The sequence below is a fragment of the Phyllostomus hastatus genome, unplaced genomic scaffold (genome assembly GCF_019186645.2).
Source record: "Phyllostomus hastatus isolate PE091 unplaced genomic scaffold, TTU_PhHast_1.1 phas_contig_80, whole genome shotgun sequence".
Classification (NCBI taxonomy): Eukaryota; Metazoa; Chordata; class Mammalia; order Chiroptera; family Phyllostomidae; genus Phyllostomus; species Phyllostomus hastatus.
Window position 1 is genome coordinate 12714116 of NW_025333960.1, and position 17804 is coordinate 12731919.

Sequence of the window (17804 nt, forward strand, 5' to 3'; positions counted from 1 at the left end):
AATAGTGCAGGCTGGGTTAACAGCATGTGTGGGGAGGGAAAGTATTTTGGAAGGATTGGGTTGGAGCAGTTCATTCTTATTTTAAGGAGGTCAAGGCAATTTGGAGGGTAAGAGATAGTGTAAGATTGTGAAACTATACCATGTGAGGAGAGGCCAAAGGGGCAGGACGTTTTAGCCTGGACAAAGTAAGTCACACAGGGAATCTGTTATTTGTCTTAAACAATTTGGAAAGCTTTCTTATGAAATGAGGTTTAGACAGTTGAATGACCACTATGGATAGAAAAAGTATCAACCAGCTTTTTTAAAAGGCAGTGTTACACATTTCATATTTAAGAAAAGTGGAATGTACTCTGGGTTGATGAGCTTCACACCACAGGGAATGCACAGGCAGGATCAGCACTTGATGGAAATATTCTGTTGGAAACAAATATCAAAAGTATTAGGTGACTTTTAAGCCCTGTTTAAACACTTTTTACAGCAATAGCTACTATTTTTTGAATGCTTACTGTATGCACAATAGTGTGCCAAGAATTGCAGATGCATTATCTCAGTTAGTTCCTACCACAGTTCTATTGGGTAGGCACCCTTACCCCCTCATCACAGTTGAAGAAAATGAAGCTTAAACACTGCACCCCACATGCATATCAAACAAATCACACAGAAATGTTGGAGCCAGGATTCAGCCCTATGACTGCTGATGCCATAAACCACTCCAAGACTCTTAGCTTCCACAGTTACTGCCTCTAAGTCCCAATAATTCTCCTTTGTCCCCTGCTTCAGAATCTCGAACCACACAGTATCCATTGGCATGTCCAAGGGATCAAATGGTGTCCACTGATTTATCTCATTGTCAATAGCCTCTCCCATATTCTTTTTAAATTCTTTCTCATTCCTCTCCTCTTCCTGAGATAATGCTTTCTCATAACTTGAGTCTGAGCTCCTTTCCTGCTATCAAGAAAATGCATCTTGCCTAGTTAGTTATTTGTGCCTTGCCTGGTAATCAACCAACCAGATGTATATCTGGTTAAAATAACTAACCTCATCCCAGCTCCTAATTTTTACCAGGTACTCTTCCAGTTATTGAGTCAATGTGCGCTCAAACCTGTGCCACTCATTCCTTCATTCTATTCATAGTTTCACCTCCTTTTGGGTCAAAGTACAGTTCATTACTCAAGCACTTGACCTAGCTAGTGTCCTGAAGTAGCTCCTTGTGAAAGTTTTGCCTCTGAACTCTACTAGCCAAGACATCTTGGGTTTCAAGGCAATGTATAAAAACTAACCTCTTCTGAGAAAGGTAAAAGTAAGCACTTGGCCAGGAGAAGTGGGTGAGGGAGAGAAGTTTGCAATTGATTCCCAAAGCAGACCCAAGATGTTAAGGTCTCATGAAAAAAAAAATCTGCCTCAAAACGCAAGAAACTAGTACTATGAAGCAGCCCTCCAAGTTACTTAGCAACAGTTGACAGGGAGTGGCTCCTTGACTGGTGCCAGCTGTCCTCAATGTGCCCTGTAAAGAGCTACTTTCAGACTTGCTTTATTAAAGCCCCTTTCCTCCTGCCTTACCTGCTGAGGACTCTACAAATCACAGCTAGATGTGAGTTTGCTTGTGCACTCCTTGCACACTTAACAGTGACTCACCTGCACTCTCAAAAAGTAGACAGTCCCCTCCTCATGGGCTATAAATATGCTATTTGGGAGGTTCATTTTGAAATGTCATTAAACCAATGGGTATACTTGACAATGTACGTCTTTCACACAGATAAACCCAGGAGTAAGATGTTTCTGGATGATTGGATGTCTTTCCAGACTGGTACTTTTCATGTCTTTATAGTTTTTCTCCTCCAAAAGATTTTACCAAATGAGCTTTCCAGAAAGCATGGCTTTGGAAGGCATTAAGAGGCAGAGTGAAGAGTATGCCTCATTGGCAGTGAACTCCTATCCCTGGGGTAAAAGTCTTTGGGGTGGAAGTGGGAAGAGAAATAAAGATAACATTTACTTAAAAGGCCAACAATTGTGCAAAAAGCCTGGCCTCTTACATGCACCAGCATGAGTTTTCGTGGCCTGGACTTGCAGCTTCAGAATCAAGCAAGCATGCGGCCCAAACGTTGGCCCAGGCTGGAGCTGGTAAGCACCTGTGGTGGGCGGCGGGGCTGGGTGTGGGTCGTTTTTCTGAGTGATGGAACCGGAGGCTACTCTATCGCAGTGGTGCGGGTTAAGTGAGAAATGGCACGAGACGCTAGGACTTAATTTTCACATTTTGGCGCTTCATGTGTACTTTTGTGATAACTCCCCAAACCACTGTCCGGGTCACATCTCTACACTGTTTGCCGCTGTGACGTTAACTCTTTTTCAGACAGCACAAATTTAATACCAGCAAAAGAAACCAAGTTACCTTGTCCTCTTAATGCACGCGAAGGACATTTCTCATATCCTGTCCTTTCTCTTTCCACTAGTCCCCAACCTACACAAAATAGTGTGTGTGTGTGTGTGTGTGTGTGCGCGCGCGCGCGCGCCGGATTCCCACAACACTCCCCCATCCCCGGCTTGCAAAAGCCTGAGCAGCTTCTCGAACTTGCTGGCTACAAAGCCCTGGGAGGCTTGTTAGGTGACCCACACTCAGCAAGCAGGAGGCTCGGAGGCGGGAGCTGGGCGGGCGGAAGAGCTGGGACCGCCCGGCGCCAGGCGCAGCCAACTAGCAGACAGGGAGGGTGGGAAGGGCGGGCCAGCGCGTGCAGAGAGGCGCGGGCTGTCACAGGCGCCTCGCGCGCGCTGCAGGTGGCAACTTGGAGGTGCCACGGCCACCGTGACAAGAAGAGCCCGGGTCTGGCGGCCCCTATCAGCCTCCGGGAGTCCTTTCCCGCCGCCAAGCCTGAGACGCGACCCGGGAAAATCTGAAAGAAAAAGCGGCTGCGTGGGTACCTGTGAGCAGCCCTACCTCTCTGCTGCCCTTGCGCCACTTTTTCGAGGAACCTTGGACCTGGAGGCTGCGAAGAGGTTCCGGGGGCGCTACAGAGGAAGACTCCCAGTGACTCAGGTGAGCGCCTTTCCTTTCCAGTGCCTCTCCGCTCTTCGAAGCCTAGCGCAGGCCAGGACGCCGGCTCGCCCGGTGGGCAGGGGCTGGGGCTCCGGCGCCTGCCCTTGGTTCGAGGTCGATGAGGGAGAAGCAAGGAAGGGGCGAGGCTGGCTTGGCTGGCCTCCCCTGGGGGCTGCTAACCCGGACCCTCCTGGAATCGGCAAAGACTCCTGGGAGGGCACCCTGAGGCAAGAGACCGGTAGAGGCCAGCTTTAAGGTGGCGGGAGGGCTTGCATCTTCCTTAAGAGGGCGGGGATCGCCTAGGTGCCCGCCGTTCAGGAGACGCAGCGGGAGCCCGGCGCGGCGCGGCGGGTCTGCGAACGCCTGGAGTGAGCGCGCCGGGCCGGGTTAGAGCACTAATTTTCAGTCTCTGCGATCCTCAGGCGCCGGAGGACGTCATCCCTCTCCGCTCTGGCAACTCCTCCTCCTCCCCTCTCGCCTCCACCCTTCGCGCCCGCTGTTCAGCCTATTCTGAGATTCGGTGTCTTTGCCAGCGCGCGAAGTAGTGGCTGCTGTCACTCCTCGCTTTCCTCGCTAGAACTGGAGCGCCCCGGGGTCCCGCTCCCCACCCCGACCGCCTAGTTTTGCGCTGGAAGCGAGTGAGGCTAGCTGGTTCCTAGCGCCGAGAACAGAGGTGAGCGCGGGCTCGCTCTCTAGTGCTCCCTCCATCCATCCCCGCCCAACTGCAGTTTAAACCCCTCGTCCAATGACCGGGATCTCAGAAGCAAAGCCTAGCTTGCTCTGAGAAATTGGGGGGCCTCCTAGGACGGTGCGAACATTGGAGAAGAGGCGAGAGCCTCTGCCTCCATCTGGGCGTTTCAGCTCCAACCTTAAAGTGAACAGTGGCTCTCAGACTTCCGTGTCCCACTCGCGGAGTGGGGGAGGGGGGCTGGCGGCGGATTGTGTGTGTGTGTGTGTGTGTGTGTGTGTGTGTGCGCGCGTGTGAGATCCTCCGCGAGGCGGAGGCGCAGCATCCCACTCTCCTTGCTAGGCTGAGCCGACGAGTCCCCTCGCCCCTCACCGCGAGGGGCGCGCGGCTGCATCCCAGCAACTCAGCACCGCCGGCTCCTCTCCTCCCGCTCCAGCTACAGGCCTCCACCTAGGCACGTCCCGGGGTGAAAATCATCTGGCAAAAGGGTGCATGTTGGGGTTCGAGGTGCTCCTGAGACGAATGAGGAGGTTTTTCAAAATCCCAGGGAGCGCCCCTCACCGGGCATTTGATCTTCCCGCAGCGCGGCTCTAAGGATCTCGTGTGGAGGCTGGAGGAAACGGTTCCGCGCTCCAGGGAGGGCAAAGTGTCACTTGGAAGTCGAAGTTAGGGCCGTTGGACACCGAGCTTCCTTTGCCGTGTCTTGCTCGGGCCGAGGATCTAGCCGGTGGGCCCACGGGCGTGCGGGGGTCATGCTGCACGGGAGGTTGGGGACCAGCTGCAGGAAGGCTCCTCCGAGCTGTGGGAACTGAAGGCCCTTTGCGCGTTTTGGAGGGCTCGTCAGGGCTGCTGCGGGCTCGCCGGCGCCAGAGTTGGGCTGGAAGTTGAGGTCGGGGTCCGCACCGCGTGGTGACAGCCCTCGCGGTGGCTGCGGATTCAGAGCAGCACCACGCGGCGTGTACCGCCGCCCCCTCCGCTCTCCAGCCGCGGCTTTCGCTTTTCATTACGCAGAAGTGAAGCCTCTGCGCGGGGAAATCCTGGGGTGCAGGAGGAGAAATCCTCTGCGGAGCGAGGGGCGGTGTCCGAAAGACTATAAAAGGGAAAATGCCGGGATCCGGGCGGCACCAGTGCGATTGTGCTGTGGTGAGCTCCGAGGATCTCCGGACGGAGCTCGGCTGACGCGTTCCAGAGGTCCAGCTCCCGGCCGTTGGCGCCGCTCTTCCGAGGGGACCGGGCATTAGAGCCCACTCCACCCGCACCCCAGGCTCGTGGACAACTCCTGTGTAGTCCCCTCCGAACTGCATTGGATTCAGACTGGGCACAGAAAGGACTGGAATCCATGAAATGAATGATAGTAGAAACTACTGTAAATCTCAAATCTAATTCTGGTTTAAATCTAAACTCCATTTGATTAAAAACAGACAAATCTGGTAGAGCCGGGTCTGGGTGGTGGCCCCTATACTGTATTTCTCCCCAGGGCAGCTCCTGAAGGGCCCTATAAGGTTTGCCGTTCCCAAGCTGGGTCTGTCTTGTTATGGGGGGAGGGGTCTTTATATCTCTCCATTTAACTTATAGCAGGAAAGAAGTCAAGTTCAGGCTGGCTTTGAAATGACCTTTCAAGCCTTCTTCCTCTTCCTTTGTCTGCCATAAGCATTTCTCAGCGGGATCAATTCCCATTCAGGGACTTAAGCGTTACTGAGGGGTTAAAGTCCTTTCCTGTAACATTAGTATCCAAAGACGACTTTAGAAGTAGGCTTCTTGGACCATGTAGTGACCTTGGGAAAACATTCTGAGGAAGAGAAGTATAAAACCAAAATTTTGTAATTAGATTATTACCTCTTTATCCCTTACTAGACATGTAAGTTATTGGAGATATCCTTACTAGGATATAAGCTATTGAAGTCAGGGCTCTGCCTGTGTCATCCTCTTATCTCCAGGGAGGCATTTAATAATTTCTAGGATCAGTCATTATTAAAATCAGAATATTAAATTAATTCACATGGTCATTTTGAGGAGTAATGTACATCGTTTACATATATTTTAAACTATTTGGGCCTGGTAAAATCACTTTAAATAAGAATGCATATTAGTTATGCATTCTTATTAGTTATGCATTCTTATTAGTTATGCATATTAGTTATGCATTCTTATGATATTAGTTAGAAATAGCAGAATGAGGGCTGTGTGGTTGAGGTCCCTCTAAAACAGCCTCTGATGAATGTGTCTAGAAACAGAGATCTCACTCCGAAGTGCACAAGTATTTGTGAACGCATTTCATATAAATTAGTAATCAAATGTTAGGGACACAGGGCAAACATGACATGGTCTCTGCCCACACAGTCTAGCTGGTGGGCCAAAAAGGAGACAGGATTTTGGTGCTAACCTAGAAAAACGTGAGACACTTAAGGGATCTCAGTGTAGTGACCCCACACTTGGAGTGGCAGCGGCCAGGGAGATCGCTACAGATGGGTCCTGTGATTTGGAGTTTAAGGAGGAGATAATTAAGCAAAAACTTAAGCAAATACTTCATTAAAAAGATCCAGGGAGGCTACTGAGTCACAGTCCACTCTGGGCCACTTCCTCATCTGGAAGGATGATATTTGATTTTCACCTGCCACACTGTGCGGATTTATCTGTGACTCCAGGTATCGGAAGTCCTGGGAAGGGAGGTGTGAGAACTAGCACATGGAACATAGAAGTTTCTGATTTAGAACTAGTTAACAAAGAATAGCAAGACACACAATTAGTTAGAAAATAGGACTTTCATTGGAGAGCTGCTACAGAGGCTACAAGATTTTTTAAATATTTTATTTAATTTTTAGAGAGAGGGGAAGGGAGGAATAAAGAGAGGGGGAACATAGAGAAACATCAATGTGAGAGTGAGAGAGAAACATGGGTTGGGGACTTGGCCGGCAACCTGGGTATGGGTCCTGATGGGGAATTGAACCCACAAATTTTGGTTTGTAGGACATCCAACCCACTGCACTATACCAGTCGGGGTGAGGCTAGAAATCTTAAAAGCTGTTGAACCATGCTCTTCACAGTAAAGGTGGAGAAATATAAATAGCTGTTAGAAAGTTTATGATTTGTCATACTGCCAGGGAGTCAATGAAACTGCAATATAAAAATCAAAATAGTGAACAAATTGTTGAGAAGAAAATTTATTTTGTTTTCATGCTAGTTGAGTACCATGTATGGCTTTTGTCTGGGAGCATTTGGTGTCATGAGGACATGATTTGCAAAAAAAAAAAAAAAAAAGTTGGTCTGATAGATGTCCAGCATGTGTTCTGAAGTGCTGGGGGTGCACAGCCCAAAGCTAATAAGGGATCTTATCCTGGTGGGACTGTGGACAGAATGCAAGGCATGGGAGCTAAAAGTGCACTGTCTTGAAATTCTCTATAATGCAATAGTGCACAGCTAACTAGGTTAAAAGCAATCTTGAGGAATGGAATGGCACTGAATATAATTGAGGCGGGGTAGAGAAGATTTCAGTCAAATAGAATGAATGGAGATTAGAACTGGAGAAAAGAGATAAATGGGTAAAGGAATGCATGGTAGTACTTAACATCAAGAACTCTGAACTAAAAGGAGGGAGAGAGCTATCCTTTCTTAGTGTGGTGGAAAAACAAGCACATAAATCAGAACTCAGCCATCTCACTACTGGCTTCAGCATGTTATGTAAGGTCCCTGAGCCACAGCGTCCCCATCAGCAAAATGGGGATAAGAAGGCTTCCTGGCAACAAAATTCTGGTTTTCTAGCATCAGAAATGTGGTTGACTGGATGAGTTATTACCCCATCTTTATTTTCAGCCTCCATTAGGAATCTATTCTCACATTTCCAAGGAGATATTTTTACCCAGCTGTTTCAGTCACGTGAGACTGAATATGTCTAAAAATGTTATTCATCAATTTCCTACTTTCTGCCCTTACACCAGTACAGCGTGTCCTGAGTCACCAGGCGGGAAACCTGATTTTCACTTTTTTTAAAGATCCTCAACAGAAGATATGTTTATTGATGTTAGAAAGAGAAGAGGGGTGAGAGAACATCAATGTCAGAGAGAAACATTGATCGGTTGCTTCCTATACACACCCTGACTGGGGATCAAACCTGCAACCTAGATACATATGTGCCCTGACCTGGGACAGAACCCACAACCTTTTGGTGTATAGGACGATGCTCCACCCAACTCAGCCACGAGGCCAGGGCCCTGGTCTTCATTTTTTACACCATCTTCTCACATTGCTCCCCTACAGTCACATACCACCGAAATCTCAGTGGTCAAGTTGTCGTGACTCTCATTGTCACTTTCTTTCTGTCACGTTGCCAGCAGTCCCGCTCCAGGCTCTGCCACCTCTTGCTCAGACCATGTGGTAGTCATCCTAGCCCACTCTCATCCTACCTCCCCTCACCTCTGCACCCAGTTCAATCTTTTTACAGAATAGCTTTGATTATATCAATTCCTGGCTTCAAGTCTCTCCTGTTTCCTGAGGATAGGTCTAGATTCTTTGGATTTACACGTTTATTCAAAACCCTATCCTCTCTACACATTCAGTGCTGTGTCCCACTGGCCCCAACAGGAAACAAAACACCTGTCTGTGTTTCCAAGACATACCTTAAGGTTTTACTTTTATGTCCTTTGTCATCCATTTTCTTCACCCTAATTGCCCCTCCTCATCCTGTCTCCATCTTGAAATCTACCAGTTTTTCAAGGCCACCACCTCCCCTATGAAGTTTTTCTGGATCGTCCTTAGAACATTTCTGCCCCTCCTCTTCCCTTTTGCAGCTGTGCTTTTTTCCTCTCGTGTGGTGCATGCACTGTCTTCATTCTTTAGTGTGTTCCTGTTGATTGAGAAGTTGTTCATTTTTGCAGTGACCACTAAGTGGTGCCCAGAGTGGGAGCTCAATGACCCGTCATTGAGTGAATGATTGTTCAGGGCAGCCTGAGAAGGGCAATGAGAGAAGAAGGACCTTCCAAACCCAAGACATGTCAGTGTGAGAGGGTAGCCAGCCTTTGATTGCATCTGCACAGGCAAAGTGATAAAGAAGCTGTTACCTGGAAACTTCACAGACCGCCCTTTACCTCACTTTGGTCTAATTGTGTGAATAATTTAAGCTTTGCTAACGGGAAGAATCTGTGTAATTTCTAATATTCTTCTTTATAGAAATGAGCTTAGAAGCATGTGAGCTGGGAAGAGCTTTCAAAAGCAGACTTGCATGTGGGGAGCCAAGCTGATGGTGATTGGGCTGAAAGAAAAATGAGATATGCTGGGCAAGATGCCCATTAAGTGCTAAATGCATTCAAAAAATATATGCGAGAATTAGTGGTTTGTCTGATCTAGAATCTCTTTCAGAAGCTTTTCATCTGGTTCCTATCACAGCTCCTTGATTTACAAAATACAGTCGTGCATGCGTTAATTATCATGGTTCAGATGTTTCTGATCTAGAAGAATGAAAAGACCAAGCCATTCCTCGTGTGTATGTGATATGCGTGAGGCCAGGCGGAGAAACAAATGATTACAAAAAGCTTGCCAGCTTCCATATTCCAGAACAGAAATGTTACCAAACAGTTTTAAAACTTGAGAAGATAAACCCATCCTCATTAAATAGATATAAACGGCCCACTGCACACAGGAATGAAAAGGTAGGAAAAAAAAAGGGCTTGATCAGGTACTGAGGTTTCAAAGAGTTAGGAATTAGACACTTTGTTATGTGTATTCTATATTCGAATCTCCTCTGGAATGTGAGAATTGCATGGATCTGAGTGATCAAGAACTGTAGTGTCTGTGTTTTATAGGTTTTGACCCAAGGTGTTTATAAAGTTTACATAAACATGTTGCAGATTGGGAGAGATGTTGGTCGTCCACCATGTGAAAACATTTCACCACACATGTGTGATTCCCATCAGGATGCTGTTCCCAGCCCAGTTCCTCTGACAGCTTACTTAGCCACTGTCAGCCACAATTTCTTCGTGGACAAATGGCGATAATACTAGTTTCTGCATCACACAGAGGATGAATAAAACTAAATGCCATCATAAAGTGTCACACTCATGATATTCTCATTACTAGCCTGGTAGTTTTAAATTATCAGCATTGTGCCATACAAATCTCTCCTTCTCTATAACCCCTTCAATATAAATATGCAGCTTGGAAGATTTACCATAACTAATTCAAATACAATCAAATGTTCTATCAGAGACTCGGATTCACCTTTAAATAGATAATTTATTTTTTTCCCAATGGCCTCAAATTTTTGCAGAGCTAAATCGTCAAACTAGGCATCCATGTGGGGCAAAGATTATTTAGATAAGCTAGAGGTCTGATAATTTAAAACAGTTTAAGATATGTTTGCATTACACTTAAAGTAGTTGTTTTCTTGAATGTTGGATGCCCTTTTGGTATGCATTGTGAATAAGAAAATATCTATACAAAATGAGATGTTTAAAAATATACGCCCAGCAAGCCCTGAAGAGCAGAGTAAGCATGGCGTTACTCTCTAAAATGAGCCAGATAGCCTTGCCACTATGTTCAGTGCACACATGCCATTGTTTTGTAAGTCTCAGGGTAGTGTGTTCAGGAGCAGAGGAGAAAACACTCATATATGGGTGGGTGCCAGGATGGGGGCGCATAAAACGTGCCACCCATTGCTTGTTTTTCCTCTGTTTTACGATGTTGTGCTTTCATGCCAATTCTTCAAATATGCGTTCACCGTGGTCTTAAGAATGACTTTCAATATGATTCTTTAAACATTGTTTAAAGGCTGTTTGTTATTTTTGGAGAATGTTCTCTCTATCTACACCTATCTTCTACACCCCTATAAGCTAAGCTGCTGTCCCCCACCCATGTACACATATCACCCATCTGCATAATTAGTACTAGTCTGATTCCACTGGAAACAGACGCTGAGAGAAGGGTTTGACAGAGAGGAGATGAGCTACACACTCACCTAGCTGCAGCCCAGTACCAGGAGGTTCTAGCTGAATGTCTGGGGACCAGTCACCCAAGTTTTCTGAGTCTTAGTTTCTTCTGCACAACTAGTTTAGGAACACCCACTTAGCAGAGTTGTTGTAGAACTAGAAATATTACTTAAAAAATAACTGGCATGTGACGCTCAAACAAATGTACCCATTCCTTTGTGTCATGTGATGCATATTAATAAAATATACATGAAAATAAAGCATAAATGTTAATAAAACATTTAATTCAGTATGAAAATTTATATTTAGCCAATCAACTTTTACTTTTAATCTTTATGTTTTAAGCTTTTTGTTCTGACTACATTTATTTATTTTTAAGCATTAAAAAAACTTCGATGCTGAATATTTTAAATGTAAATTTCTCTTTGTCACTTTTTACATTTTTTAACAGTAAATAAAGCATAATGCAATTAGAAACATAGACCTGATAATCCTACTGCAGAATGTTTCTGCCTTTCAAGATGGAATAGATATTGTTTTCTTGGTCTGCCCCCTCTACATATGCATCATTCATGTTGGAAAAAATGAGTATCATAGACATCTATCTCTGTCTGCACTAGAATAATCTGTGACAAATTCATTTAGATTCCTTGATCTTGCAGGGATCTACATTGATCACTTAATTACCAAAATAATTAAGTAAAACTGCTACACTTCATTTTTTTTTCAAATGGACTCATCTGATCTGTTTTTTTTTTAAAGAGCACTCAACTTATAGTGGAACCCATGTTTCCCGACAGCTTAATAGCTATAATACAACTGTATTTCTTTGACTCTATACCACCTGCAGCAATGGTGATTCTAACTGTACTCAGATTTCTCCTAACACTGGCCTTAGAAGTCCATAGGGATCTTTTTCCTGCTTGCAAAACCAAATTCTCTCTGTGCTGTGTGCACCCAACCATTTTTACTAGCTCTTATTCTGGCTACCATAGTGACATTTAATAGCAACGATCCCAAAGGTACCAATGGATGCCACTAAACCCATTGTGGTCCAAGCCAGAGAGTCACCCACACCACCAGTAGCTAATGTGTTCCTCAGCTTCCCCAAGGTCTGGAGCAGGTCTGGATCACTGCTCAGTCTGCTGTATTCTCCCAGCACCACGTGCGGTCCAGCATTCATCTCGCCCTGGCAGCACCATCACACAAAACTGCCCCTGGGTGAATTCTGTGATTGCAGTGGAGTGACACTTTTACTCAGGACGCAGGCACAAGGGACTGGGTGCTAGGATGGAGGCTGGAGCAAGACATATTCTGTGTCACAGTCCAGATCTGTTATGGCTTCCATGTTTTCATATGAAGTGCCTGGTATATAATAAATGCTTAAGCATGTGTACCACCTTGTAAACTTAAAAATTTTGGAATTTATCCAATAGACAAAGGGAAACCATGGAAGGATTTTATACAGAAGAGCAATACAAGGAGGTTAGACATAGAAAGATTAATGCTGGCTGGGGGTGGAGAAATTTGGACAGCACAGACTCTCTGGGGTGTCCAGCCTGTCGGCGTCTCTGGGCCACATATTAAATACATTGTGACACATAATCACAAAAAAAAATCTCAAAATGTTTTAAGTAAATTTATGATTTTGTGTTGGGCTGCATCCACAGCCATCCTGAGCTGCATGCGGAGGCAGGTTGAACATGCCTGGTACTAGAGGATGGGGTACTAGATGGGCAGCCAGGAAGCGTTTGAGCCTCGCCCAGCACCCCACACTGACACTGGACCGAAGTTTGTACCTTGATTCTCTTCTCCCTTGACCTGGGTTCTTTCCCAGGAGACTTACTTTTTCTCCTTATGGTTAGATGTTGGAATAACAAAAGCTAAAAATATAGAGATTTTATTTTTGAGAGATTGAGGGCTTAGATAACTTTCTCTCAGAAAATTTATGAATCCAGGGGAATAATATCATGTTAAAACATCATCTATATTTTACCTCTAAAGGATGAGCAATTTGTGCTATTCTTATCTATTTGCTTCCTTTGAAAAATATATTAAAGATAAAAACAATTAGGTAATGCAACAATGAGTAATACTGCTTAAGTGTGCAAGTAACCCAGCTGTCAAACCTTTTCACTAAGTGTTTTGTGTCTCATAGTTTTAATATTACCCTTATTTTCAGGTTACTGCACGTAGTATTTTATCTTCAGTGTAGCTTTTCTCTCCCTACGATATGGTTAGAAGATATCTAAGTGTATCTCAGGAAAAAGAAGCAGAGATATAATTTTCCAGATTGTGGGTTCATCACTACTTAATTTCCCTGGATGACAGTTTATTCATCTCTGTGATAGAGTTACAGCTGCTTCAGCTTTCAAGCCTACAATCCTAAAGCACCATCATAGATTAATTTTTTAAAACCTATAATACAGCATAAACTTCATGATAATTTTTACAGGTCAGTGTTACTGAAACAAAAGTTTGATAGGAGGAAATTAAACTACCACTTTGCACAGGATCTGTTATACAACAAATACTAAATAACAACAATAGTAATAGTAATATTATTATTAGGGTAAGTAACCAGAGCTTTTTGTTCTCTGGATAATTGATCACATCAACCTGATGACAGCCTATTGTTTTTCTGAACTGGTTTAACACTTTTATAGTTTAACTATGTTACCTGGAATTTCATTTTATTTTTGTCTTCTTTGATCTTTCCTCACAGATTTGGGTGATTTCAAAGATATTCTGGGTAGTCTTTACAAAGCCTAGTAAAATGATTTATTTGTGTTTCCCATTAAACATCTATTGAAATAGGAGATACCAGCTAGAGCACAGCGCATTCCCCTGGCCTCCATTTGGCATAAGGAAATGGAATTTTGGTTACATCTGACTAGCCCTTAGTATGGTGGAAGATAAAACTCAGTAGGCAGGGCAGGAATGTAGCAAGTGGCTTTAACTGGGAGCTGCTTACATGATGCTTCAAAGAACAGCTGGACTGAATCACCAGTGCTTTCTAAGTTAATGTACTGCCTGGGAATGAGCTGATTTGGGAATAAGTGTCTGACCCATAAAATTATTGCTCTAAGCAAAAGTATTAGTTTAGCAAGACTGAGGAAAAGAGTTGAGAATAGAAAAAATACAAGAAATAAAGCAAAAAAAAGGGAAGAATCATTTCTTTGCCGTGCACTTCACTGGGCTGGCTGTAGATGAGAGCGACCACCACATAGTGTGGACTCCGCAGAGCAAACTGCATTTGTAGAAAACTTATCAGAGTCAGTAAAACATGTTCTCTTCTTTTTCTGCCCTTGCCCTGAACATCACCTTGGCCCCCATCAAAAAAACCCCAAAATACTAAAAAACAAAAAAACCTCTCTTAATAGCCAAGACTCATATTTTTGTATGCTGTCCTTTTATGTGTAGCACATAGTAGGTGTTCAGTGAATACAAATAGTTATAGTTAAGTAGTAAATAGAAATAATTATGCCTTGATTTACCATTCTAAACTAAGATAGAAATTAGAGCTTATCTGTTTGTATAGTTTCAAAAATGTTTAAGTGTCTGAGTTAATTAGAGCAATATTTTAAAGATCGCAAACCTCTTCCTCTAACTTGAGCAATCAATTATCCCTTTAACACCAGAGTGCCCTGAGCACATGCCTTCTCCCGGAGCTGAAAACACCGAGTTCTGTTCCAATTGTTCCCTTTCTTACTGGCTGGATGGTTTTGTCGTTGTAGAGACAAGCTGAGTGTGTTTGTATGAGGTTGCTTGCTGGAGAGTTAAGGCGTGGTGCTTACCCAGTTTTTGTTGACTCTATTCACAAGGAGACACACTGAATTCAGGAATCTGCTTTTGGGCATTGACCTACTAAAGTAACAGTTTGTGCATGATGTGAAAGCCAGCATCAAATTGTGGGCAAGACAAGGTCAATGACCTCTGAATGTTTTGAAGCCTTTAATTTTTCATCTGTGTTCATGTGGAGGAGAAACTCAATTTCAGTAGTGTCCCTTGCCCTTAGATATGAGGGGAGCAATGCTGACACAGTCTTCCTCTTTTTTGAGCCCATGGTTTTTAAAAAAATGTTTTATATCTTCCTCACAAGGAATGCCTACATAGCTCATACTTTGGGAGGTTTGGGCATTTCTTTTCCAGTTATTTTTCAAAGCAGAAGATAAGCAGTGATCAAAGAGTAGTTTTATAGATGCTGTGCAGTTTGTTTTTAAGAGCATGGAAATGCTTCTTTTCTTCCACTTCTGACTCCTTTAGCCCTAGGGATGAAAAGATTAGAGTGATAGAAGGCAGAGACCTACTTTCTGAATATAGGCATTCCCCATGTTACGACGAATGAGTCATTTTTCCAAAAGTGCATTTGTCAGTCGTTGTTTGGAATTTTGAGCTCTTTGCCATTAGAGGAGTTGTTAAAAATGATGGTTAGCTTTCCAGGCTAGCCCAGACAACTGTATTCAATCTACATTATTAAAAAGTTGTAACTATTACTAACTGTAGTTGTGAGACTCGAGAACAGGCAGTCACATGGACAGTCTCAGGTGCATGTCTTGGATAAGTATGTGGTGCTCTGCACCCCTTCCTGAGTCCCTCGTCTACCTTCTCATGCCCACTTCTCTGGGCTCTCATGTTCTCGTGATGTGCTGAGTCACCCTTTTATGCATACTGTTTACTTCCCAAAATATACTTCTTGCCCCAAATGTATTCCCTTCTCTCTTCCTTAGGTAAGACCTCCATTTTCTTAGTTGTGCTGATCTAACTTGGTAATAGTAGGAAAGCAATCTAGTTGAATTAATCATATTTTTGTGCAAAGGATTAATAACCCCATAATCCTTATATGCTATTTGCATCGAAAAGTAGAAAATCTTTCAATTTAAAGCAAGGTACTGATAGAAATATAATGGTGAATAAATAACTATGCTTATCAGCTTATAGGGAGATAAGTATATAAACACTAATAAACATGACATAAAGTGTGATAATGATGAATTTCAAAAGATAATTTTATTAAATATCAAATCTTACACATTGCAGGAGAGAAGCAGGTAAATTGATAACCATGTTGAAAAACAATTATGCATTATCTTCTAAAGATGGTACATTGTCCAATATAGTAATTCTGTATATAATTATATGCCATTGAAAAACTGTCATACATATGCACTAAGAAATGTTTCAAAAATATCCAAAATAGGAAGAAACTGGAAGTTACACAAATGTCTATGGACAGCAGAATGGGTAAATAAATTATGGCATATTCACAAAGTGAGATTTCATATAGCCAGAAAAATGAATGAATTGTGGCTAAAAGGTGAATCTTAATAATATTGATAAAAAAAATTGGAGAAGATTGAATGATATAATACCATTTTGATAAGGTTAAAACCCATGCAAAACAACAGTATTCTGTTGTATTGCATGTTGTTTAGGACAGAACCAGAGAGCACAGAGCAAGGACCTCCCAGGCAGAAGGGTGTTTCTGGCTATTTTGTTTTGTTTGAAGGGAGACAACAAAGTCCTACTCAGAGACTAGTGCTGTCCTTGCCAGCAATTTGTTTAGTATGGGTTTGCTGTGGGAATTATAATTTCAGAAGGCAGTAGCATGCAAAATAATATCTCTTAATAAGTCAATAAAGAAATAATATACTCCAAATAAATGACAGCTTAATCACACTCTTGTTCCAGGCAAGGGGAGATAAAAAGAATAAAGTCCAAATTTAACAGAGGTTTATCAAAACTTTTTTGGGAGAGGTGGCTTGTCCAGCTACAAGCTGACTTCCAGGTGCCAGTGCAAAAAGAAAGTCCCTTTTTGCTAGAGCATGATGCTAGGGAATGAGGTGCTAGCGTGGTGGACAGGTGAGGTTGCTCTCAGGGCTATCACTCCAGGGACGGCTACAGGAGGTAGCACCACCGTCTGCCAAAGAATCACCTTGGTATTGGCAGCCGGAAGTGTCTCAGGATCTTTGCAGAGCTAAGTCAGCAAAGTGCACCTTGCCCAGACCAAAACTCTTGGATAGTCCTCACAAACTGTCAGCATTTATAGTCTAAATATCCTCCTGCCATATTGCTTCTCCACAAGTTGTTATTGGTAAGTCCCAGTGAGGCCCCTAAAGAGTGGATCAGTGACAATACATGAAATGATGATATCCTGTCACAACTTACTTCATTGTGGCACTAAAGCAATTACTTCTAAAAGCAACTTTTTTCTTTGTCTTTGGCATGAACAAGTAGATTTAAACAACTTTGCTTGTCATAAACAAAAGGGGTTGAAATCTTACTAAACTAATACACAACCCAGACCTATGAAGGGAAGGGTTATGCACAGAAAAGGGGTTGTCTTTACTAAAAAGGAGTAAGGAGAGCCCATCAGAAGGAAAAGGTAGATGAAATCACATTCAGATTCTAAACAAACCTGGAAGCTGAAGGAATTGATACAACAGTCTCGAGTTTGTGTCCAATGTCAGGGAGGACGGTTTCAACCAAATCACCAATGGGTAGAAGATTCTATTTTTAATGTATTCCTTAATTACAGACATCCATCTTCACTATAAATACATTTTCCCTATTTCTACCTTTCTCTCTCTTTCTTGAAAAATATATTTTTTGTATGTATATACATCATAGGTACCTAAAAGTTGAGAAGCTTTCTGATGGTCCATTGGGACAGGAAGAAAAGGAGGAGGAAGGAGAAAAAGAACTGCCACCTACTGAGGAGCTCTGCTCATAAACTCTTCTCATCTGAGGGCAGAAAAGGCTTATTTTTAGCTTTTACCACATCTGTGTAGTATGTAATGTTAAGAAGCATCAAAATCAAAGCACATAGGGCAAGTGACCCCCCAAGCCAAAGTCAATTAAAAAAAAAAAAACAGACCATCTCTGTATAATTCGTGTTTCTCTCCTTGTTCCACAGTCCTCAAACCTCCCCCCGCCAACACACACACACACAAATAGAAGTGTCTTAAAATGTTTCAATTAGATACACTGAGAAGTTCAATTCCATGCCTTTTTTTGTGTTTTTTTTTTTTTTGCTCAAATGTAGTTTGCATTTTTAAATGATAACCCAGGGACTTGATGTTTTACCATCTCAGTCTTGATTGAAGTTCTAGCATCTTATCAGTTGTTTCCTTTAAGGTAAAGGCTGTTCCCACAGTTATGCTGTCCC

At 43.3% G+C, this 17804-nt stretch overlaps 1 protein-coding gene across 1 annotated transcript; it reads left to right on the plus strand.

The window, feature by feature from the left end:
* Positions 1-2043: 2043 nt before the first annotated feature.
* LOC123826332 lies at positions 2044-3698 on the plus strand. The gene is made up of 3 exons (XM_045850292.1): positions 2044-2121; positions 2618-3031; positions 3454-3698. The coding sequence occupies exons 1-3, from the start codon at positions 2044-2046 to the stop codon at positions 3574-3576; spliced, it is 615 nt and encodes a 204-aa protein (XP_045706248.1). The 3' UTR covers positions 3577-3698.
* Positions 3699-17804: the final 14106 nt, after the last annotated feature.